The sequence below is a fragment of the Microcebus murinus genome, chromosome 21, assembly GCF_040939455.1.
Source record: "Microcebus murinus isolate Inina chromosome 21, M.murinus_Inina_mat1.0, whole genome shotgun sequence".
Classification (NCBI taxonomy): Eukaryota; Metazoa; Chordata; class Mammalia; order Primates; family Cheirogaleidae; genus Microcebus; species Microcebus murinus.
Genome location: NC_134124.1, coordinates 9,298,467 through 9,322,702, shown reverse-complemented (window position 1 = coordinate 9,322,702; position 24,236 = coordinate 9,298,467). Strand labels below are relative to the sequence as shown.

The following is a 24,236-nucleotide window of genomic DNA, read 5'->3' as shown; positions in this document are numbered from 1 at the left end:
CCGCGGAGGGAACGGGCGGGCGGGGCGGGGCCGGCCCGTCCTGGGAGGGCTGAGGGGAGGCGGGGCCGGGGCCTCCGGACCGGAGCTTCAGACAGCGCGGCGGGCACCGGGGAGCGGACGGCCATCGCGCCGTGAGGTGAGGACCCCCGCGCCCCCGGGCCCCTGCTTCCCAGACTCCTCCCCATCACCTCCTCGTGGGCCTTCGTGGGCTCCCAGGGCCCCCTCCGCTCCGCGCCCTCCTCCTCCCACTCCCCGCCGACCTGCCCCTCCCTCCAGCTGCCTGGCCTCTGCCCCCTCCCTCCTTGCCCCTCCCAAGTCACAGTCCGAGCTGCCCGCCACTGCCCGGCCCGCCCTCGCCGCTGCTGTCGGGTGCGAGCACCTCCTGGCTCCCAGTCCCGTGCCCTCGGGCCGGGCCTGAGTCACCGGGAAGCCGGCCCTGAGTCAGGCCCCGAGGCTCAGCACCCGCGTCCTGGCTTGGGGATGGGGCTCAGCCGGAGAGAGTCAGAAGGAGGCCAGAAACGGATGCGGGGACGGAGAGGGAGTCCTGGTCAGGGACCGAGGACCAGAGCAACGGGGAGAAAGCTGTGAAGGCAGATGCGGAGAGACAGGCACCTCAGGGTCAGAGGTAGCCAGAGACACACGTACAACTTAAGACCTAGTTACGATAGAATTGGAGACTGAGGCAAGGACAGGCTAATGACAGAGCAAAATGGGGTGGGACAGGAGAGGGGCGAAGATGGATTTAGAGGCAGAGATGGAGTGGGGCAGGGATAGGGACAGAGCGGAGACAAAACTCAGGGGAGGCAGAATGGGGTCCAGGGAATAGACCGTGGTCAGGGTCAGGGTGGCCAAATGGGACAGAGCACGGAGGCCTGAGCCCAGGGGAATGGGCAGGGAAAAGGCAGGCTCAGAAAAGGAAGGCTTGGAGAAAGCAGAGGTGGAGGACGTCATTTCACGCTGCTCAGTCCCTCCATGGTGTGCGCACGCGCCGCTTGTGAACATGTTGCCGGTCAGTGGAGAGTCGAGGAGACCCTTGAGTAACCCTGGCCTGCGGCCCCTCATCTCTCTAGGCCCATCCTATTCCCAAGTGGCCTCTACCCAGACCAGGATCCCACAGGCTGGGGCTGGTTAGGGCTCTCTGGGCAGCCTGACCAAGGCAGGCAGGATGTGGGGGCGGCCAGGGCTGAAGGGACAGGAAGGAAGTCTGAGCAGAGACAATAGGTGGAAGGGGAGGAGGAAGTGGGAGCCAGCAGGATTGGGATAGCAAGCCTGCACCTCAGCCCTGCAAACCAGTAGGAATGGGGTCTGCGTCTCCCTCCTACCTAGCCTGCCCCTCTCCCCGCCTCATGCCCAGGCTAGACCTGGCCACACCGTTGGCCCCTCCTCCTGCCCTCCTACCTCACCCGCAGGGTTCCAGCATCTAGTCCACGCTACTCAGTTGGCTGTGCACTAAGGCAGGGGCAGGGCATTAACCCAGACCCAGGGTGGACAGGATCTTGGAGGTCAACCCTAGCACAATTCGCTGTGAGCCTGGGGCAAGACCCTTCCCCTCTCTGGGCCTCATTTTCTCAACTGCAAATGAAGAGACTCTTCTGTGATGAGAGAGCCCTTTCTGATGTTCTGGGATGGTTCTGCCCCTGATCACAGGCCCTTGGGCATTTTTCTTTGGAGGAAGACTGGAGGCTGGTCCTCCTTTCCAGGCCTCAGACTTTGGGGCAGGGAGGGGGAATCAAAGCCTGAGCCCTCCCTTCACCCTGCCTCTCCCCCCAGCAATGGCTTGAGCCCCCATGGCTGCCCCTCAGGACCTGGACATCGCTGTGTGGCTGGCTACGGTGCACCTGGAGCAGTATGCAGACGCGTTCCGGAGGCACGGCTTGGCTACAGCGGGTGCAGCGCAGGGCCTGGGCCACGAGGAGCTGAGGCAGTTGGGCATCAGTGCCACAGGGCACCGGAAACGCATTCTGCGCCTGCTGCAGACAGGCACAGCAGAGGGCTCCCTGGATCTCAAATCGAACAGTGTCATGGAGCCATCCCCCATCCCAGTGTCCCAAGCCCAGCCCTCCAAGCCCGTGCCTAAGCCCAGGACGGTGTTTGGTGGGCTCAGCAGCCTTGCCACCACCCAGAGGCCCAGACTGAGCCCAGAGTCCAGCCCACGGTCCCCCCCTCTCCCCACCTCCTCCTCTGAGCAACCTTCAACGCCGAATACTGTGGAGATGATGCCCAATGCCATCTACTTCGGCCTGGACTTAAGAGGCGGGGCACCTACAGCTCAGGACACGTGAGTAGGGTCGCCCCAGTATCAGGAATCTGATACTGGGGGGAGGGGGAGGAGGGACAAGGGACAGGGGAGCAGGCTTATGCTTCACTCTCTTAGTAATCAAGAGACCTTTTCCCTCAGGGCCCCAGACAATTCCCAGACAGCAGTCCCCACGCCTGCCCTCAGGCCCTCAACAGGCACAGGTAGGTGGGCTCAGGGGTTGGAGGGAGAGGGATAATGCTCTCAGGACCTCAGACATTCCTTCCTGATCTCTTCCCTCTGCCTCTCTTCCTCCTGCCAGTGCACATCATGGATCCTGGCTGCCTGTACTACGGCGTCCAGCCCGTGGGGCTTCCGGCGGCCCCCGACAGAAAAGAGGGCAGAAGTGCCTGTCAGGACAGGGCTGAGCACAGGTAAGTGAGCACTCAGCAGGGTGCTGATGCAAAGAAGAGGGAACTACAACAGCCTGGTGCCACCCTCAGGCAGCTGTGACTCAGTGGGACAGACAGGAAATAAAACAAGTGGACAAAATAATGGATATATAATGACACATTGGGAGATATGCTTTTCATTCTTTCATTCGACGACTATTTTTTTTTTTTGAGACAGAGTCTCAAAAACTCTGTTGCCCTGGCTAGAGTGCCGTCGCGTCAGCCTAGCTCACAGCAACCTCAAACTCCTGGACTCAGGCGATCCTCCTGCTTCAGCCTCCCCAGTAGCTGGGACTACAGGCATGCGCCACCATGCCTGGCTAATTTTTTCTATATATATTTTTAGTTGGCAAATTAATTTCTTTGTATTTTTAGTAGAGAGGGGGTCTTGCTCTTGGTTAGGCTGGTTTTGAACTCCTGACCTCAAGCGATCTGCCTGCTTTGGCGTCCCAGAGTACTAGGATTACAGCGTGAGCCACCTCGCCCGGCCTCATTCGACAACTATTATTGAGCAGCTATCACATGCCAGATGTAGATGCTTGGGATAGATCAATATACATAGAAATCCTTGCCCTGGTGGGGAGATAGTTAACAATAAACATAATAAGTTATACATTGTAGCATATTAAAAGGTATTAAGTCCCATGGAAAAAACAGAGCAGGGTAAGAGGGCTTGGGGGCAATATGGGGTGACTGTAATTTTCATTAAGAGTCATTGGAGCATTAAGAAGATGACATTTGATCAAAAACTTGAAGGAAGTAAGGGAGTTAGCCATGAAGATATTTGGGGGAAGAGTGTCCCAGGCAGGGAGAGTGGGCAGAATAGAGGCCTCAAGGAGAGCTTGTGCCCAAGGGGGATCCAGGAACAATGAGGAGGCCAGGTGGCTTGGCTGGGGCAGATGGGCCGGGGTTGGAGGAGTGGTAGGAGGTGAGGTCAGAGAGGTGAAAGGACCTTGTAGGGACTTTCACTTTTACTCTAAGTGAAATGGGAAGGCATTGGAGGGGATTTGACTGATAGAAGGATTCTTCTGGCTACTGTGTTGGAAGTGGTCTGTAGGGGCAAGGGCAGAAGCAGAGAGACCAGTTGGGAGTTCACTGCTGCAATCGAGGTGAGAGATCTGAGTACACTGATGGTAGTGGAGACGAGACGTAGCTGTATTTTGAGGGCAAATTGTCAAATTAATGTGGGACATGAGAGAAAAAGAGCAGTCAAGGAAGACTTTGAGGGCTTCAGTCTGAATCTGTATGGTAGCCATTGGCCACACGTAACTACTGAGCATATATCTTAGTAATTTTTATATGGTTTACATACCAGAATGTAAATGTTTTGGATATATTAAGTTAAATAAAATATATTATTAGAATTAATTTTACTCGTTTCAATTTTTTTTAATGTGACTAGTAGAAAATTTAAAATTACATATGTGATTCACTTTGACTTCTCTGTTGGACAGCACTGTTCTGAGCTGTGGGCTGAGCTGGAGAAGACTGTGCACAAAGCAGATCATGAGTTCAGCTCTAGACATGTTAAAATTTTTTTTTTTTTGAGAAGAGTCTCACTCTGTCACTCTGGCTGTAGTGCAGTGGCGTCATCATAGCTCACTGCAACCTCAAACTTCTGGGCTCCAGTGATCCTCCTGCCTCAGCCTCCTGAGTAGCTGGGACTATAGGCATGCACAACCACACCCGGCTAATTTTTCTGTTTTTAGTGGAGATGGGGTCTCACTCTTGCTCAGGATGGTCTCAAACTTGTGACCTCAAGCGATCTTCCTGCCTTGGCTCCCCCAGAGTGCTAGGATTACAGGTGTGAGCCACCGCACCCAACCATGTTGAATTTGAGGTGTATTGTTATACATCTGGGAAGAGGTGATGAGCAGACTCATCTAGAGTTTGGATGAGAGATCTGAGCTGGAGATCCGGATTTGGGAGTTGTCAGCATTTAGATGGGTGTATATAGCTGTGAGTGCAGATAAAGAGGACTGAGGTCAGAGCCCTGGTGCACTTTATTTGGGAGAACAGGAAGAATCAGCATAAACAGATGGAAAAGCATGGCTAATGTAGTGGAAAGGAAACCAGGAGAACGTGATATCATAGGAGCCACGTGAAGAAAGTCTGTGAGGAGGAGGGAGAGGCCAACTGTGTCATGTGCTGCTGAGACGTCTGCTGCTAAGATGGGACTGAGAATTGACCCCTGGATTGGCAATGTGGAGGTCACTGGGGACCTTGACAAGTGCATTCTCAGAGGGTTGGGGGCGAAAGCCTGATCAGAGTGGGGTTAAGAGAGAATGGAAGGAGAGGAGTTAGAAATGTATAGATGGTGTCTTTGAGGAGTTTTTCTGCAAAGAGCTGAGTTGGAATGATTGTTGAGAGTGGAAGTATAGTCAAGAAAAAGGTTTTTTTTTAAAATAAGATGGAATGTTACATAGGTTTGTAGGTGAACAGGTATGATCTAGTAGAGAGGGACAGTTAGCTATATATGGGAGAGAAAGGGGAGAAATCTGGAGCAATGTCTTTGTGTAGGTAGAGGAATAGGATTAAGTGCACAGAGGAGGGTCTGGCTTTAGACAGGGGTGTTTATTATAGTCCCAGGAGGAAGGCAGAATATGTGTGTGAAATTGGGTAGATGTGGCACTGGGAGTCTGTGGGGGTTTTTACCTGATTGCTTCAGTTTCTCCGTGAAGTGGGAAGCAACTAGGGTAGAGTAGTGGTTCTCAAACTTAACCTGGGGAACTTTTAAAACTACAGGTGCCTGGCCTCCACTCCTGGAGATTCAAATTGAAGTGTCTGGTGTGGAGCCCAGGTACTGGTGTTTTTTAAAGTTTCCCAAGTGCTTTTGTGTTGTTGAGGTTGAGAACCACGGAAGGTGATAGGGAACAATAGAGGAATCTACTCAGGGTGGTTAAGGAAAGCCTTTGATGACATAAGCCTACTCCTGACAGCCCAGGGAAGTGTGGAAGGAAGCATGTTCTAGGCAGAAGGAGCAGCATGTGCTAAGGCTCTGAAAGGAGGAGGAGAATGTAGCTGGACTGTAGTGTAAGCAAGCGTGAGGGTGACACAAGAGTGTCCAGGGGAGTAGCTCCGAGTCTCATTGTACAAGTCCTTGCAGCCCACAGTAAGGATTATGGGTTTAGCCTAAGTGCAAAAAATGGGACACTATTGAAGGGTTTCATGCAGGGGAGTGAAATGGTCTCATTTGCAGGGAGCCATCTACACAGCCCTCCCCAACTTTTCCACCCAAGTAATACTAGTGGCAGAGGAGACAGACTGAAATTTTCCCCATAAACATTCCAAGTATGTTCAGGGAAGAAGCTCCATGCTAATCTTTTGGGTTCTCAACGTCCCTATTCCCTGTTGGAAAAGCAGATCCTATACCTGCCAAGCATGAGGTGCTATGGGTGGGGATGGAGGAATTACAAAGGGGGGTGCAGGGTACTGTGTCTAATGTGTGTCCCTCCCTGTCTTGGCCCCCACAAGGCTCAGCAGGCAGGATCCAGAGGCACGGGAGGACACTGGCTATGCCAGCCTTGAACTACCTGGGGACTCCACCCTCTCACTACCCACGCTGGACACAGAAGATACCAGTGATGACCTCATTTCACCCTATGCCAGCTTCTCTTCTACAGCAGACCGCCCCATGCCCCTGCTCAGTGGCTGGCTAGACAAGCTCTCCCCTCAGGGGTGGGCTGCTGGGAAGGGAAGGGGGAGGAGGGACGCTGAGAGGTGGGGGTAGGGCAGGTCCCAAGTGTTCCCAGACCCTATGATCCCCCAACCCCATGCAACCCCAAACACTGACCTTGGCCCCTTCCTTCCTCAGAAACTATGTCTTCCAGAGACGCTTTGTGCAGTTCAATGGGAGGAGTCTGATGTACTTCGGCAGTGACAAGGTGGGGGACCATGAGATCCTCCGTGGAGACTAGGGAGAGGGAGAAGGAGGGCTGGGGGAGGCTCAGTTTTGGAAGGAGAAAAGCCTCAGGTCGGCCGTGGCTGTCACATGACTGATGTCAACAGTTAAAGTAGCTGGCTTAGCAGCTGTACCCACCGCTCATGGATTGAGTGCTGAGCTCATAAACGCTGGCGCTGGACCCAGGGCTCAGCACACATGACTCAGTTCCTGACCCCATGGGTTACTGAGCTTTCTCTCCAGGACCCCTTCCCCAAGGGTGTGATCCCTTTGACTGCCATTGAGATGACCCGTGTCAGCAAGGACAACAAGTTCCAGGTCATCACTGGCCAGAGGGTGTTCGTGTTCCGCACAGAGAGCGAGGGTAAGGGCCAGGGCCCCTGGGTCAGGGCAGGAGGGAGGCAGGCTGTGTGAGTACACAGCCCACTGCCTGCTTCCTTGTCCCCCACCAGCCCAGCGGGACACATGGTGCTCCACTCTGCAATACTGCCTGAAGGAGCAGCGCCTCCTGGGCCACCCGAGGCCCCCGCATCCGCCCCGCCCCCTCCGCACGGGCATGCTGGAGCTGCGCGGACACAAGGCCAAGGTGTTTGCTGCCTTGAGCCCCGGAGAGCTGGCCCTGTACAAGAGTGAGCAGGTGAGCGGGGCCCGGCTAGGTGAGGGGCCTGGTCTAGTCCATTCTGGCAGCTCACGGCCTCCTGCCCCCAGGCCTTCTCTCTGGGCATCGGGATCTGCTTCATCGAACTGCAAGGCTGTAGCGTCCGAGAGACCAAGAGTCGAAGCTTCGACCTGCTCACGCCCCATCGCTGCTTCAGGTGGGGCCCGGGCTGGTGGGAGGCAAGCCTGCGGGACTTCTGAGGGAGGCCTAAGGGTGCAAAGGACTGGAAGCCTCCTCAGCAAGATGTCAGTGGTCTCACACTAATGGGAGTCCCTCGAGCAGGGTCAAGATGCCAGGAGGGTCTGAGCTGGCCCAGATGTGGCCTTTGGTGGCTTCTGCAGGAATGGCTGGTGGGATGGGACACAGGGGGAGGTCCATGCCCACGGACTGGCTGTCCACCCCTCAGCTTCACAGCCGAGTCTGGGGGGGCTCGGCAGAGCTGGGCGGCCGCTCTGCAGGAAGCAGTAACCGAGACCCTGTCTGACTACGAGGTGGCTGAGAAGATCTGGTCCAATCGGGCAAACCGGCACTGTGCGGACTGCGGGGCCTCCCGCCCCGACTGGGCTGCCGTCAACCTGGGGGTGGTCATCTGCAAGCAATGTGCAGGTGAGGGCTGGGGCCTCAAGCCCAGATGGGAGCAGGATGGGGGCTGGGGCAGGAGGACTCAGGATACCCATGCCACATGCCCCTTATACCTTAACAGGGCAGCACCGGGCCCTGGGTTCCGGGATCTCCAAGGTGCAGAGCCTGAAGCTGGACACCAGTGTCTGGAGTAATGAGATAGTACAGGTGAGGGTCTGAAGAGGGAGGGCTTGGGAGGGCAGGAAGAGAGCATCCAAAAGCAGGCCTTGGGCCCAGCTTGGGGACAGGGCCAGAATGTGGACTCTTGAGTTTCCATCACTCGCCTTTGCCTCTTGTCATCCTTGTCATACAGTTGTTCATTGTCCTGGGAAATGATCGTGCCAACCGCTTCTGGGCAGGGGCACTGCCCCCAGGGGAGGGGCTGCATCCAGATTCCACCCCAGGCCCCCGGGGAGAGTTCATCTCCCGAAAGTACCGGTTGGGTCTCTTCCGGAAGCCCCACCCTCAGTATCCAGATCATAGCCAGCTTCTCCAGGTAGGAGGGACAGGTTGGGGCTGATTTGAGATGGGGACAATCTCTGACTTGGAAGGCCTAGACTTGGGTGGTAGGGGCTGTTTTGGTGATCAGAGGACTGTCCCCAGGGCTAACAGAGGCCCTTCCCTCCCTGCAGGCACTGTGTGCAGCTGTGGCAGGACCCAACCTGTTGAAGAACATGGCCCAGCTCCTCTGTGTCGAGGCCTCCGAGGGCGAGGAGCCCTGGTCTCACTCAGCCCTCGACGGCAGCTTCCCTGGCCTCCTACCCCCAGGTCATCCCCCCTGAGTGCTCCCACTCTCTTCTCTCTTCTCAGCCCCAACCCGTGATTTGGTTCTTCCAGGGGCCCCTGATTACCGGGCATCTGGTCCGTCACAGCAGCCCAGCCTGGGCAGTTTCCCAGCCCCTCAGATCCAGGGCCTATTTCCTGATGTCATGAGGTCATTGATGATGCTCACGGCCTGTGGTGGGTCTGGATGTTCCAGGGGCTAGTGCTGGTCCACCCCTGACAGGCCCAACCCATGGGTCAGGTCTTATCTCCCTGGGGACAATCTCTCAAAGAAGTGATCGGCTTAACGATGCTGCTCTGCATTGGTCAGGCTGCAGGGGCTGAGATGCTCACAGGATGGCCCGTGCTCTTGGGGTGCCCACCCAGAGCTAACTGCTGGGTTGGGAGAGGCAGGGGGCAGGGGTCATTCAGTCCCTTCCCCAGAGAGGGTCTGGCCTGATGTGATGGCTTCTCCTTCCCCTTGCAGACCCCTGCCCTGGGGTGTACAACGAGGTGGTGGTGCCTGCCACTCACAGTGGCTTCCTGTACTGCGGTCCCGTCAGCAACAAAGCTGGACCCCCACCCCCTCGCAGGGGCCGGGACGGTGAGGGGCGCCGGGGAGGGGAGCACATGGGGGCAGAAAGGGGGGTGGGTGTGAGTACACCACAGAGGGCCAGGGAGGGAAGGGCTGGAATGGGAAAGTGGGGCCATGCCCTAGAGCTGGGGTGCTGGGACAGAGAGATGCCTTGCCAGGTGGCAACACTGGGTGATAGTTAAGAACCTCTGCTCTGAAGTCACCCTGTCTGGATCAAACCCAGGCTCTGCTACTTCCTACCTACCGTATGTGACATGGGCAAGCTACTCAAACTCTGAGCTGTAGCTTCCCCATCTGCAAAACAAGACTGACTATAATATTCACCTCATAGGGTTATAATGACGGTTCCGTGAGATCCTACATAGGCAAGGGCTGGGCATAGAATAGATACTTGTCCACGGGAACTATGACAGTAGGGGCAGAGGTCTGCTGCCCCCCGACCACCTCTCTCCCCCTTAGCTCCCCCCCGCCTGTGGTGTGTGCTGGGAGCGGCTCTGGAAATGTTCGCGTCGGAAAACAGCCCTGAACCCCTGAGCCTCATACAGCCCCAGGATGTTGTGTGTCTGGGTGTGAGCCCCCCACCCACTGACTCAGGTGACCTTGACAGGTAACAGCATACCATGCTGAGTGTCCCCTTTTCTCTCCCCTGTCCCCAGCCCGACTGCCCCTCATTGGCCCCCATTCTCCCCGCTGACCTCCTCTTTTCTCCAGGTTCCCCTTTTCCTTTGAGCTCATCCTCACTGGGGGGAGGATCCAGCACTTCAGCACAGAGGGAGCCGACAGCCTGGAGGCCTGGACCAGTGCCATGGGCAGGGTGAGAGAGCCAAGACCCCTGACAGCAGCGCGAGGCTTCCCGGCCATCCTGTCCTCTGCCGTTCCGGCAGCCACTGCGGGCACTTGCGCTGACAGCTAAGGCTGCCTGCACGCTTGTTCTGTGCCAGGCCCTGTGTCAACCACTGCCCACCCAGTAGCTCACTTAATTTTCACAGCAACCCTCAGATAGGGACTAATGATATTTTATACATAAGGAAACTAAGCCTCAGAGGTTATGAAGTCACCTGGTCAGGGTCACAGAGCTAGGAGGCAGCAGAGCACAGGACTGAAAATCAGGCCTCTGTCTGGGACTCCCGCGACCCTCCCTCTGTCCGTTCCCCCGCCCAGCACAGCCGTCTTCCTCTGTCCCAGCCTTTCCACTCCCAGACAAGCCGGTACCTCCTTCCTGTTTCCCGTTCCTGCAATTAAAAGTTCACGCCCTGGAATCAAACATCCTGGGATCTGAGTCCCAGAACCTCAGCCTGTGAGCTTTTCCACATGTGTAGAGTGGGCGTAAAAGACTCACCCCCTAGGGTTGAGGACTGGGTGACATGTGAGGCCCACACACAGCAAGCCCTCGGTACGTGGGCGTTGAACGGATAATGATGGTAGTGATGACGTGGTGACGACAGTCTCTCCCAGCCTAAAACGGCGTTCCCCTCAGCTCCGCTCCACCTTCAACTTTTCACCCCGGCACCCTCCTCTCCCTCCTGGCAGCTTCTCAGGAAGTTGTGTGCGGCCTGCGGTTCCTCCTCGACCCCTTGCAGCTGCCCTTGTCTGCCCCAACTCTCCTGAACTGCCACCCTGCAGTCACCAGTGGCTTCCCGTTTCCAAAGTCCGAGGCTGCCCTCTGGCCTCCGCAGGCCCTCCGTGTGGCACTGGCACTCCTCCGGCTTCTGGCCCACTCTCCCAGGCCTCCTACAACTCCTCGCACTCACAGATTTCCTCCATTTCCCTTCAGGCCTCTGTCGTGGCTTCCCAGCCAGGTCTAAGTCTCCTCTTACTGTCGCCCACACTTTCCAAAGGCCCAGGTCTATCCTTAAGGCAGTGTTACCTCAAGTGTGGTGTGAAGACTGTCACATCATACTAGTCCATGGACTGTTTGTTACGGTCCCTGACAGGATAAGCACAGAACTTGAGAGTAAGCATTTAGCATCTTTTACAGCAATTTGACAGTCATTTTATGCATTGAATGTAATTATAAAAATTAAGGGCTTGTATGTATTTGTATTTTCATCTTAATTTTCTAACAATTCATTTTTATTGGTTTGTGTTTTTTTTGAGACAGAGTCTCACTCTGTTTCCTGGGCTAGAGTGCGTCAGCCTAGCTCACAGCAACCTCCAACTCCTGGGCTCAAGCGATCCTTCTGCCTCAGCCTCCTGAGAAGCTGGGACTACAGGCATGCGCCACCATGCCCGGCAATTTTTTTTCTATATATTTTTAGTTGGCCAATTAATTTTTTTCTATTTTTAGTAGAGACGGGGTCTGGCTCTTGCTCAGGCTGGTTTTGAACTCCTGATCTTGAGTAGTCCGCCCACCTCGGCCTCCCAGAGTTCTAGGATTACAGGCGTGAGCCACCGCGCCTGGCCCCATTTTTATTGTTTTTAACGAAAGTACAGTAGTTGGTTAGCGACAGGTTGGAACTTTCTTTTTAAAAAAGAAAGAGAAAAAAACCTGGGCCTTTTACCACAGGTAAAGGTAAAGGCAAAGTACTGCTTTAGGGCTCACCTCAAACACCCCTTCCTTCGTGAAGCCGCTCCCCTGCCCCTGGGGGGTGGAATCTCCCCAGGCCTCGCTACTCTTCAGCAGTAGCATTTGGGCTGTAAAGGACGTGGATTCTTTCTTACCACACTCCCCAGGGCTCAAGGCTGCCACAAGGGAGTCTTCTCTGTGCTGGCTGGAGCAAATTGAACTGAATTGAATCTCTGTCCTGTCTGTCTCCACCCGTCTCATGTCTCCTCCTTTGTTCTCTGCCCATCACTTTTCGTTGCTCTTTTTCTTCTGCTTTCTCTTCATGTCTTTCTCTGCCTTTCCCTGTCCCCCTCACTCTCATTTCTCTCCTCCACCCCTTATCTCGCCCCCTATCCTCCTCTCTCCCCTCTTCCCCTGCCTCCGCAGTGGTTCTCCCCGCTGAGCTGTCACCAGCTGCTGGGCCCTGGGCTGCTGCGGCTGGGTCGCCTGTGGCTGCGGTCCCCCTCCCATACAGCCCTGGCCCCTGGTCTCTGGCTGTCAGGGTTTGGCCTCCTTCGTGGTGACCACCTGTTCCTGTGTCCAGCGCCGGGCCCTGGCCCCCCCGCCCCCGAGGACATGGTGCATCTGCGGAGGCTGCAGGAGATCAGTAAGCAGGGTGGGGGTGGGGAAGAAGGCTGGCCATGGGGGTGAGGGGGAGTGGACCTTTTTTATTGGGGGTCCCTATGGGAAACCACAGAATGTAGTGGGTTTAGGCACAAGCTCTGAAGGGAAAGTGTCTAGATTTAGATGCTGCCTCCATCACTTCCTAGCTGTGTGTCCTTCCTAGTGTGTCCTTTGACAAGTTGCGTAACCTTTCTGTTCCTTAGTTTCCTCATCTTTAAGTTGGGCATAATAATAAGATCTTTCTCAGAGGGTTGTAGTAAGGTTCAAATAAGGTAATCATATTAAACATTTATCACAGAACCTGGCAAGAGACATCTTATAAGTGCTCAATAAATGTTATATGTTATTGTTGTTGTTAATATTATTATTTGGAGTAAGTTGCTGGTTGGGGACTGGGGGAGAGCACTGGCTACCCTCACTGCTATGCCTTCTAAAACAAGAATAGGATAATGTTTTAGGACTTTGGAAACAAGAGATCTGGATTTGAGCTCAGCTTTGCCATTCTATAGCAAGTAGTCTTAGGCAAATTATTAATACATAACCTCTGAGTTTTAATGTATCGCCTGTAAAATGGGCATAATTGTCCATAACTCCTAAGATTTTTTTTTTGAGACAGAGTCTCACTCTTTTGCCCTAAGTAGAGTGCCATGGTGTCAGCCTAGCTCACAGCAACCTCAAACTCCTGGGCTCAAGCGATCCTTCTGCCTCAGCCTCCCGAGTAGCTGGGACTATAGGCATGTGCTACCATGCCCAGCTAATTTTTTCTATATATTTTTAGTTGGCCAATTAATTTCTTTCCATTTTTTAGTAGAGACGTGGTCTTGCTCTTGCTCAGGCTGGTTTCAAACTCCTGACCTTAAGCAATCCTCCCACCTTGGCCTCCTAGAGTGCTAGGATTACAGGCATGAGCCACCACGCCTGGCCCATAACTCCTAAGATTTAATGGAGCATGGTTTGTAAGACTCCAGCCTGGCACCCATATACCTTTAAACACTTAGTAGTCACTGTGATGAAGATGATGGTGATAATGTCTAATGATTCTCCTCCCAGGTGTGGTCCCTGCAGCTGACTCCCCAGACAAGAAGGAACATTTGGTCCTGGTGGAGACAGGAAGGTAAATGTTGTCCCAACCCTTGGCCCAGCCTCCCTTTCTGGAGCTCAGGCCACACTCTCTACCCTGGCCTGCTGGACCTCGGCTCTCTCACTTCCTCTAAGTTGCTTCCCCAGTTCAGGCATTATCTGGGCTGGGTATTGCTGACCCCTGCTGGTGGCTCTGGGAAGTCAGCTCCCTGTGCTCCTGGGCCTCTGTCAGAGGACCCTCTGGAGCTGAGTCTGACTTAGGCCTCTCTGGTCTTAGGACCCTGTATCTGCAGGGGGAGGGCCGGCTGGACTTCTCTGCTTGGAATGCAGCCATTGGAGGGGCGGCTGGCGGGGGCGGCACAGGGCTGCAGGAGCAGCAGATGAGCCGGGGTGACATCCCCATCATCGTGGATGCCTGCATCAGTTTTGTCACCCAGCATGGTAAGTGGGCACTGGCTAATACTGAGCCATTGTGCGGGTGGAGGGCACAGGCACAGCCAGGGTAGGGGATGAATCACCTGGAAGAGCTTTGCCTCCAGAGTCAGTTGCCTGATTCCATGTGACTCTTGCAAAGCTGCTTTGCATTTCTGAACGTCACACAGTTCCCTCATCCGTAAAGTGGGGCTAACAGTCCTCATTTTCCGGGGCGGTCATGGTAGTTAGATAATGCATGTCAAGCATTGAGCGCAGGGCCTGGCAGGTAGCAAGTGTTCAGAAGTAGCTGTTATTGGGGCGTGGGTGCGGAGGGTGAGAGCAGCACTGCAAATGCAACCGAGGACATAGAGCCATGGCGACAAAGAGGAGGGCAGCTGTGAGGCAAGAGCCAACCTGTGCAGCAAAATCACCTGAAGGTCCGAGCAGAATTATTCTATGTGGGGGGTATTCTAGGCACAAAGGGTCAGCTGTACAAGTGGTCCCCAGAATTCTTCATGAGTTTTTCTCCAGCCCAAGTAAGGACCAAACAGAATCTATCACCCCTGTGATAGACTCTTGAGAAGGAAAATTAAAGAAAACTAAGGAGGTTTTCTGTCAGCCCTCAGTATCCATGGGGAATTGGTTCTAGGACCTCTACGGATACCAAAATCTGCAGATAAAATGGTGCAGTATTTGCATATAATCTATACACGTCCTCCTGTGTACTTTATATCATTTCTAGCTTACTTATAATACTTAATACAATGTAAATGCTATGTAAATACTTGTTATACTGTATTTTTATTTGTATTATTTTTATTGTTACATTGTTATTTTATATTGGTTTGTTTTTCAAATATTTTTGACCCATGGTTTGACAGAATTCATGGATACAGAGGGCTGACTATAAAAGGAAAAAACGCACCTTCATGAACTTACAAATAGTTGTGCTTACCAGTCATGGACAAGGTACAATGTAGTCAGTGGCTAATGACAGTCTCCATGCTGTGGCAGCAGCCTCTTTCAGTGACTTCCCCACTCACTACAGCCCTGTCCTCTTCTCAGCCTACCCTGTGTTGAAAGGAGGAATTAAGTCAACGGCCCAGTGAGAAAGCCCTGGAGAAAGCGTCCCCTCCCCTCCAAGGTCCCTCCACCACCACCACTGTTCACTCAACATACTATGTGTTGAGCTGCTACCGTCTGCCAGACACTGCGGATAAGGCAGTGAGCAGGGAAGGTCCTACGAAGCTCACAGACTAGTGGAAGAGATGGGTAATAAATAAGAAAACAAATATAGTCAGTTCTCATTATTTGCAGTGGTTATATTCCATAAAGTTACTGCAAACAATTAGTGAACAGTGAATCACTGCCCCAGGGGAAATATAGGGTTAGGTTCCTGCAAACCTCTGGTTACAACATTTTCATCAACTGATCTATACATAACCTTGTTTTATGTGTTTTTCTGCTTAAAGACACCTTGGTTAATACATATTGTTGATTCATTAACACTGAACTCAAGGCCAACAGCACTATAACTTGTGCCTGAGTAAAACTCGTATTTCCTCTGTAAGGCCCATCACAGCTTTCCGATGCTTAGGAACACTAGACAGCATTTCAGCGCTACACTTGGGGGCCATTTTAAACAGCGAGCTCACCAACCAAAAGTACAAAAATATGAAAAATGCAGCTCTAAGTATACTGTGAAAGTACATTTGTTTATAGTATGAGACCTGAGCTGAGAACATGCACAGTGGGGTGGGACTCAAATTTTTCTCCACTCTGTGCGTGTTTGTAAATGACTGTGAAAATGCCAAAAGTATTGATTTTGGGTTGCAAATAAATTTTAGCAAGTAGGCGAGTGTGCAAACATGGAATCCGTGGATAATGAAGATGGACTGTAATGTGATTTCAGAGAATGCTATTTAAAACTAAAAGTGGAGAGGAGAAAATGCATGATGGGGATGCTGTGTGACAGCAGGTCAGGGAAGGACTCTCTGAGGATGAGGACTGCAGCTGGGACCTGAGGATCGAGACCGTGGAGGCCTAGATCTCCTCCTCTCTGACCCCTTTTCCCGCAACAGCCACGTTCCATATAGGGAGGGCACAGATGGACTGTGGCGAGTGGTGGTAGGTCTTTGCACGGTGGTGACCAGGGCGGCTGGCTGTTCTCAGGGCTCCGGCTGGAGGGCGTATACCGGAAAGGGGGCGCTCGTGCCCGCAGCCTGAGACTCCTGGCTGAGTTCCGTCGGGATGCCCGGTCAGTGAAGCTCCGACCAGGGGAGCACTTTGTGGAGGATGTCACCGACACACTCAAACGCTTCTTTCGTGAGCTCGATGACCCTGTCACCTCTGCACGGTTGCTGCCTCGCTGGAGGGAGGCTGCTGGTACTTCCCAGATCCCTAAGAAACCAAGGCCCAACCAGGACCGCAGCCAGAATCCATGGTTGGGCAGCCCCTCTCCCCAACATTCTCACCCTGGGGGTCACCCAGAGACTTGGCTCAGGGGGAAGTAGGAAGGGGACAAAGATACCTCTATCCTGGCTTTGTTTCTCTAAAAATTTCTCCCTCCACTCCAGCCTCCACGGTCCCTTCCTGGATTCTCTCTAACCCTCCTCCATTCCATCCCCAGAGCTGCCCCAGAAGGATCAGCGCTTGGAGAAATACAAAGAAGTGATTGGCTGCCTGCCAAGGGTCAACCGCCGTACACTGGCCACCCTCATCGGGCATCTGTATCGGTCAGTATGGCCAGACCCCTGCGAGCTCCCTTCCTGGCCCTTCCTCACCTCAATTTGACCCTGTACTTCCTTATTCATGCACGCCACCAACAGTTGTTAAGTGAAGGTGTTGTAGAATAAAGGTTCAGAGAATGGATTTGGGGGTCAGGCAGACCTAACCTTAAATCTGGCCCCATCATTCTACCTGTGACTTTGGGTAAGTTATCTGTTCTCTCTGAGCCTCAGTTTCTTTATTTCTAAAACGAAGATGATATAATGAGTGGTATCTACATCGTAAGTTATAGAGAGTTAAATGAGATAATCCTTGTAAAATTCTTAGGTACAGCACCCGGCACATAGTAAGCTTTCAGAAATGGTTAGCAAGCAATATTATTTTGTTGTTCTATGTGAGGTAAAGGGTTAGATGTAAGAAATATAAAGAGGAATAAGATGCAGATCTACCTTTCCAGTCTGTTAGGGTGACAGGCCCTTGAGCGACTCTGGGGTGAACCGCTGGCTGTGTTGCACTGATTATGCTGTAGTACGGGGATTGGTCAACTACAGGCCCGTGGGCCAAATCCAGCCCATTGCCTGTTTTTGTAAATAAAGATTTGTACATAAAGTTTAAAGTCATGCTCATTCATTTATAAATTTTCTATGGCTCCTTTCATGCTTCAACATGTTGAGGAATTATGACAGAGACTGTATGGCTTGCTAGCCTAAAATATTTACTGTCTATCCTTTTATATAAAAAGTTTGCTCACCCCTGCTATAGTTATGACGACACATGCCTATCTGTCTCGCCTAGACTGGGAGCTCCTTGAGGCCAGTATTGTGCCTTACTCACTGCTGTACCCCAAGCACTTAGGGCGTGGCATACGGTAGAGTCAGTGTTTGCTGAATGAATGGTTGCAAAGGGGTGAGCACAAGCTGCATTCCTCACGACCCCGGCACTCCTCTGCAGGGTGCAGAAGTGTGCGGCTCTAAACCAGATGTGCACGCGGAACCTGGCCCTGCTGTTTGCGCCCAGCGTGTTCCAGACAGATGGGCGGGGGGAGCACGAGGTGCGGGTGCTGCAGGAGCTCATCGATGGCTACATCTCTGTCTTTGATGTAAGGCTTTCTTGACCTCTGACCTACAACGCCTCTCCCCTACCCCTGCAGGGCCCAGACACTCTGTATGTATCCTGCCCACCCCAACAAGCCCCCAGCCGAGGCCTCTGATGGCTCTCTGCATCAGGAACCACCTCCTAGACCCTGGGCCTCTTTCTCTCATAGGCTCACTCCCAACGTCCTTGCCTGCTTGGTTCTTAGCTCCTTGGGCCTCCAGCCCTCTTAAGCAGATCCCCTTTTGCCTGAGCTCTGCCCTGCTTCCTTCTTTCCCAGCAACCTCACACTTCCTTTTGGCTCTTTCACAGATCGATTCCGACCAGGTAGCGCAGATTGACTTGGAGGTCAGTCTTATCACCACCTGGAAGGATGTGCAGGTAATTTACCTAGCCTCAGACCACTGAGCGGGGCAGGAGGAGACATCAAGATAGGAAGCTGAACTTGTGCCCGGTTGAGGAAGTTCCCTTTTCAGCCTGTCCTTCTGGACACTGGCGCTTGGCTGGGAGACAGGGAAACCTAGGAGAGCTGTGCTGCGAGAGTGTTTGCTGCATCTGTCCCACTGTGACGATGCTTCCTGGTGATGCTCTTGGCACTGGATAGTTTTTGGTTTTCTGTGTGGGAGAGTAGAGCCAGATTGCTCCTGCTCCACCACTTACCACCATGAGGATTTTTCACTACAAAATGGTGGCAGCAGCACCTCACTTTTAAGTGTAAGAGATCCAAGGAAGAGTTAGTAAAGTCAAAGGAGAGAGAATGATAATAATGAATATGATAGCAGACATTAGCTGAGGAATTATTATATTCCAAGCACTTCTAATCTCATTTGACAACTCCATGAAATAGGTAGTCCCATTTTTTCAAACAAAGAAACTGAGGTTCAGAGGGTCACATATGCAAGGTCACACTGTAGTGAGTGGCAGAACTGGAACCAGGCAGTCTGACTTCAAACCTGTCCCCCCAAGCTGTATGTTTCACTGTCCCGGAAGCACAAATGCAGCCTAAAGATGCAGTTCCACCACTCCTCAGTTCTCCCTTTTTAGGGCATGAGGGATGTTGGGGGTGAGGGCTGGGAGACCTTTGTCTCCCAGGGGGACGTGCTTATCGAGCAACATGAGGAATCCTCTTTGATTTTTTTCACAACCTCCTGTGTCCCCGACTTCTTTTCCCCTCTCCTCAGCTGTCCCAGGCTGGAGACCTCATCATGGAAGTTTATATAGAGCAGCAGCTCCCAGACAACTGTGTCACCCTGAAGGTCAGTCCTGAGGGGACTTGAGGAGAGATGAGAGGATGGTGGGGGCAAGGACAACAGCCTGATCAGCATGGGTTCTCTGCTGTTGCCCTGACCCCAGGTGTCCCCAACCCTGACTGCAGAGGAGCTGACTAACCAGGTACTGGAGATGCGGGGGACAGCAGCTGGGACAGACTTGTGGGTGACTTTTGAGATTCGAGATCATGGGGAGCTTGGTGAGTATGACTGTGCGTGTGCGCATGTGTGCCTGCACGTTTGTGTATGGTTGTATGGTCAAGGTCATCAATGACTTCATGTTCCCAAATACAGTAGGCACTCTCCTCATCCATGTGAGGGGCTGTTCAGCACAGCTCACTCCCTCTTTAGCAATATTCTTCTTCCATGGCTTTAGAAAATCCCACAAGCTCTTGGTTTCTCGTCAACCTTAAAGGAGGCTTCTCTCTCTCTTCTCCCCATATTCCAAATGTTGGTGGGACCCAGGGCTCAATCCTGGGCCATTTTCTCTTTTCTAGCTACATTTCTCCTTAGATGAACTTATCCATTCCTGTGGCTTTAAATGCCATTAATAAGGTGATACCCACATTTTTATCTCTGGCCTTAACCTCTCCTCTGAGCCCCAGACTCACATATCCAACTGCCTACATGGCACCTCCACTTCTCACAGCAACTCAAATTCGAAACTTTTAAGACCAAACTCAATTCCTAGCCTCCTCCCCTAACACAAAGCCCAGGACATTTTCAGGTTTTTCCCAACTCAGTAAATGGCACCACGATTCACCCAGTTATTAAGGCCAGAAAGCTGGGAGTCTTCTGGGACTCCTTCCTTTCCTTCATCTTCATACCCAACCCATCAACTTGTCTTGATTCTATTAGAATATATCACTTCTCTCCACCTCCACTGTTACTGCCACCCTAGTTGAAGTCACCATTATCTTTCTGTCTCCCAATATTAACTGTGGAAATGTATGGCCCCACAAAGCAAACAGCTAGACAGTGTTCCCATTATTGTCTCCCTACAACCTGTTTTCCACACAGCAGCCAAATCACACAGCACAAAGCAGATCATGCTATTCCTGTGGTCAAAACCCTTCAATGGTTTCCACTGAACTTAAAATAGAATTAAAACTCCTTGTTGTAGCCCACAAGACCCTGAATGTCTAGCTCCTGGTTATTCTTCAGACCTCATCTCTCATTGTCTATTCTCACATCTGTCCTCTTCACTGCAACCACACTGGCTATTTAGTTCCCCAAATACATCTTTGCTGTATTCATTCTCTGCTTTTACATTCTATCATGCTTGAAATCTTCTACCTCCTTATCTTAGCATGGCTTGCTCTTCCTAATCTTTCAGATCTCTGAGTCTCATCTTCAAATGCCACTTTTGAAATGTCTTGCTTACCTTATCTCGGTTGCTGTCCCGTTGTTCTCTCTCAGCTTCTTGTTTCTTTCAAAGCAATTACTTTGTTTCCCTATCTATTGTCTGCTCTTCACGAGACTGTGCTTTGTGAGGGCAGACCATGTCTATCACACTCACCACTGTATCCCAGGGCCAGCACAGCGCCTGGCATAGAGATGGTACTAAAATAAATGTCTGTGGCTGGATGGTTGAATGGATGAATGAATGGCTGGTAGATGACATGGGGGCTCCAAGCTTAGGAAGGATATTCTGACTGATATCTACCCTCACCATGCCCCTTAAGAGCGGCCACTGCACCCCAAAGAGAAAGTCTTAGAGCAGGCCCTACAATGGTGCCAGCTCCCAGAGCCCTGCTCAGCCTCCCTGCTCTTGAAAAAAGTCTCCCTGGCCCAGGCCGGCTGCCTCTTCACAGGTGAGCTTCCTCCCTCAGCCCAGCCCAGCCTCCAGGCATTTCCCCTAGGACCCTCCACCCAGCACTGCCCATCTGTGCCCAGGTATCCGGCGTGAGAGCCCTCGGGTGGGGCTGTTGCGGTGTCGGGAGGAGCCTCCCCGCTTGCTGGGAAGCCGATTCCAGGAAAGGTTCTTTCTGCTGCGTGGCCGCTGCCTACTGCTGCTCAAGGAGAAGAAGGTGAGGCCCTAGGGTCAGAGACATGGGACACTGGGTGGCCATGGAGGAGGAGCCATGACTGTACTTACCCACTGGTTCCGCAGCCCACACTCTCATCAATCTTATTGCTTCCCTGACCCCTTGATCTCTCTGAGTGTGACCACATACTCCAATGCTTCCGTGATTTCTTGATCTCATTAACCAAGATCTTTTCTCATCTCTCAGCCTCACTGACTCTGTTCATGTTCTCAGAGCTCTAAACAAGAAAGGGAATGGCCTTTAGAAAGTGCCAAGGTCTACCTGGGAATCCGCAAAAAGTTAAAGCCTCCAACACCGTGAGTTTCCTTCCCTAGCCCACACTTCTAGGGCTTTCCTGCCTTTCCCCACCCTGGCCTTTCTGATCACCCCATCGCTGGTCTCCTTTTCCTCCCAGGTGGGGCTTCACGTTGATACTGGAAAAGATGCACCTGTGAGTACCTCCTGGCCTGGCTTCTTTGGCCCACCCTGTGCTTTCTCCTCCCTTTTTCCCTCCTCCATTCCTATAGCTCTGACCCCCTCTTGCCCCTTAATTCCACTCTGATTACTCCCAGCTACTTGTCCTGCACTGATGAGGATGAGATGTGGGACTGGACCACCAGCATCCTTAAAGCCCAGGTGAGGGGAAGGAAAAGGCTGAGACCTGGGTCTGTGGTCCTCCTGGGGACTGGCTATAGCCCTCGGTACCTTCCATGCCCACCATGCCAACCCCTCACCCTCTTGCCAGCATGATGACCAGCAGCCAGTGGTCTTAAGACGCCGTTCCTCCTCTGATCTTGCCCGTCAGAAGTTTGGCACTATGCCTTTGCTGCCCATCCGTGGGGATGACAGTGGAGCCACCCTCCTCTCTGCCAATCAGACCCTGGTGAGATACCCCAGCCTGCCCCAACTCCCACGTGATCCCTGCCTTTTACCCTTGTCACACTGCAGAAGGGAGTAGTGTGTCTACCAGCCTGGTGCCCCCCTCTGTTCACTGTACCCCTCTCTTCCGCCTTCTCCGTGCCCCCACTCCCCACCCTGGCCTCCTGTTGCCAGGCCTCACTGTGTCTTTGTGTCTCTCCCTCCCCTCATCCCCATCCCACCTGTGCCCAGAGGCGACTACACAACCGGAGGACCCTGTCCATGTTCTTTGTGAGTACTGTGCCTGCTCCAGCTGTGTGCCTGTCAGCCTTGTGTTCTCTGTGCTGCCTGCCCAGGTGTGCTCCTTGTGTTTCCTGATCAGGGTGTGCATGTGTGTGTGTGCGAGGGCGCCAGAGAAAGATAGCCAGAAAGAATGAGGCAAATGAGGGATGGTAGGATGCGGTGAGGAAAGGAGAAAGGGATCCTAGAATCAGTGAAATAGAAGGAAAGTGGTTAAACGAATGCATTTTGGAGTCAGACAGTCCTGGGTTCAAGCCCCAGCTCTACCATTTACTTATTATGTGATCTTGGGCAAATTACCCACCTCTTTGCACCTCAGTTCACTCTCTTGCAGTGTAATCCACTGCACGAGGTTGTTCCAATACCATGCGTGCCAGGTACTTTGCAGCATCTGGCCAGAAGAGGTCAATAAATGTAAGCAATTAGGCCAGGCACAGTGGCTCATGCTTGTAATCCCAGCACTTTGGCTGGCTGAGGTGGGAGGATTTCTTGAAGCCAGAAGTTCAAGACCAACCTGGGCAACATATCGAGACCTCATCTTTATAAAATATAAAATAAATTAGCCAGGCATGGTGACATGTGCCTGTAGTCCTAGCTACTCAGGAGGCTGAGGCAGGAGGATCTTTTGAGCCCAGAGATAGAGGTTACACTCTGTCTCTAAAGAAAAAACAAAATGTTAGTGATTAATAATCTGGCAACTTTAACTCTGTGCCCACTCTTGCCACCCCATTCCCATCTAGCCGATGAAGTCATCCCAGGGGTCTGTGGAGGAGCAAGAGGAGCTGGAGGAGCCAGTGTACGAGGAAGTAGGGGCCTTCCCTGAGTTGACCCAGGACACCTCCACCTTCTTCTCCACCACACAGGAGTGGACAGACAAGCCAGAGACCCCACTCCCCAGCCAGAAGTCCTTTGATCAACCCCTTCTCTCCAAGGCAAGCACCCTGGGCTGGGAGGAGAGGCCACCTGAGCCTCCTCCAGGCCCCCCTTCAAGAAGCAGTCCCCAGGCACAGGGGTCCCTGGAAGAGCAGCTGCTCCAGGAGCTCAGTAGCCTCATCCTGAGGAAGGGAGAGACTACTGCAGGCCCAGGAAGTCCTTCCCAGCAATCCAGCCCCCGATCTCCCAGCCCTACTGGCCTTCCAACACAGACACCTGGCTTCCCTACCCAACCGTCCTGCACTTGTCCACCCTCCAGCCAGCCCTTCACATGACCCTAAGACCATGAATCGGAGAGGGTAGGTACCCAAAAGACCCAGAAGCTCTTACCATGGCAGACACTGCTGGGAGCTGCTTCTTCCCTGGCTGGAAAGATTCCAGAATCCAGTATGGTGCTATGGAAGGAGCACTGGACTGATGGCTCCAGAGGTTGTGTGTCCTAGGGCAGGTCATGGTCCTTCTCTGGGCCTCAGCCCATTCATCTGTACTATAAGGGAACTGAAATAAGGAGAGCAGCAAACATCAAACTGTTTTTCTCAGAGCTGTAAGCCCCACATATTTTCCCTTAACAAGGGCAGCTCCTGCTTTATATCAATATATTTGATATGTAGGGGTTCTATGAGAGATTTTGGATTCTAAAATAATGGTGTTACTGCTTAAAGAAAAAATATGGTTTGGAAGCCAGAGGCCTGGATGATGTCCAAGTCCATCCTATCCCACTTCATACATTTTTGGACTACACCAAAGCCCTGAAGTGAGAAGATTGATTGGGGTTGGGGGCTGGGGCAAGGGGGGAACCAAAATGGATGGGTCACTATTAATAAACCTTGGAACCAAAAGGCTACCATTCTTTTATTCTTTCATTCATTCATTCAACAAATATGTATTAAGCACCTAATTGGTGCCAGGTCTGGGAATACAGTGAAAACAAAACAAATGGGGTCCCTGCTCTTATGGATCCCCCAATGTAGAGGGGAAAGAGAAAACAGAAAATAAACACATAAACCAAGTGAGTTTGGTGCTGTGAAGAAACGAAGCCAAAGTGATGAGCTTGAGAATGATTGTGTGGCTTTTAGATGGAGTGGTTGGGGAGGGCATCTGTGAAGAGCTGAAAAGTCAGGCAAAGAAGCTGTGGGGAGACAG

At 52.5% G+C, this 24,236-nt stretch overlaps 1 protein-coding gene across 2 annotated transcripts; it reads left to right on the top strand.

Annotated features, from left to right (window-relative positions):
- Window positions 1–67: 67 nt before the first annotated feature.
- Window positions 68–23,927, top strand: ARAP3 (ArfGAP with RhoGAP domain, ankyrin repeat and PH domain 3). 2 transcript variants are annotated; one of them, XM_012749084.2, is made up of 33 exons: window positions 68–136; window positions 1,771–2,278; window positions 2,399–2,460; window positions 2,559–2,670; window positions 6,163–6,366; window positions 6,503–6,572; window positions 6,833–6,953; window positions 7,042–7,226; window positions 7,298–7,404; window positions 7,654–7,853; window positions 7,951–8,036; window positions 8,182–8,364; window positions 8,501–8,636; window positions 9,118–9,234; window positions 9,685–9,832; window positions 9,937–10,039; window positions 12,158–12,377; window positions 13,445–13,508; window positions 13,752–13,915; window positions 16,061–16,273; window positions 16,518–16,623; window positions 17,567–17,714; window positions 18,020–18,088; window positions 18,889–18,963; window positions 19,061–19,175; window positions 20,661–20,789; window positions 20,872–21,005; window positions 21,237–21,319; window positions 21,418–21,453; window positions 21,575–21,638; window positions 21,748–21,885; window positions 22,113–22,151; window positions 22,901–23,927. In XM_012749084.2, exons 2-33 carry the CDS (start codon window positions 1,788–1,790, stop codon window positions 23,366–23,368), a joined length of 4,590 nt encoding a protein of 1,529 aa, XP_012604538.2. In that variant the 5' UTR covers window positions 68–136; window positions 1,771–1,787; the 3' UTR covers window positions 23,369–23,927. The 2 variants fall into 2 exon arrangements, with proteins under 2 accessions (XP_012604538.2, XP_020137823.2); XM_020282234.2 differs by lacking the exon at window positions 22,113–22,151.
- The last annotated feature ends 309 nt before the right edge of the window (window positions 23,928–24,236 follow it).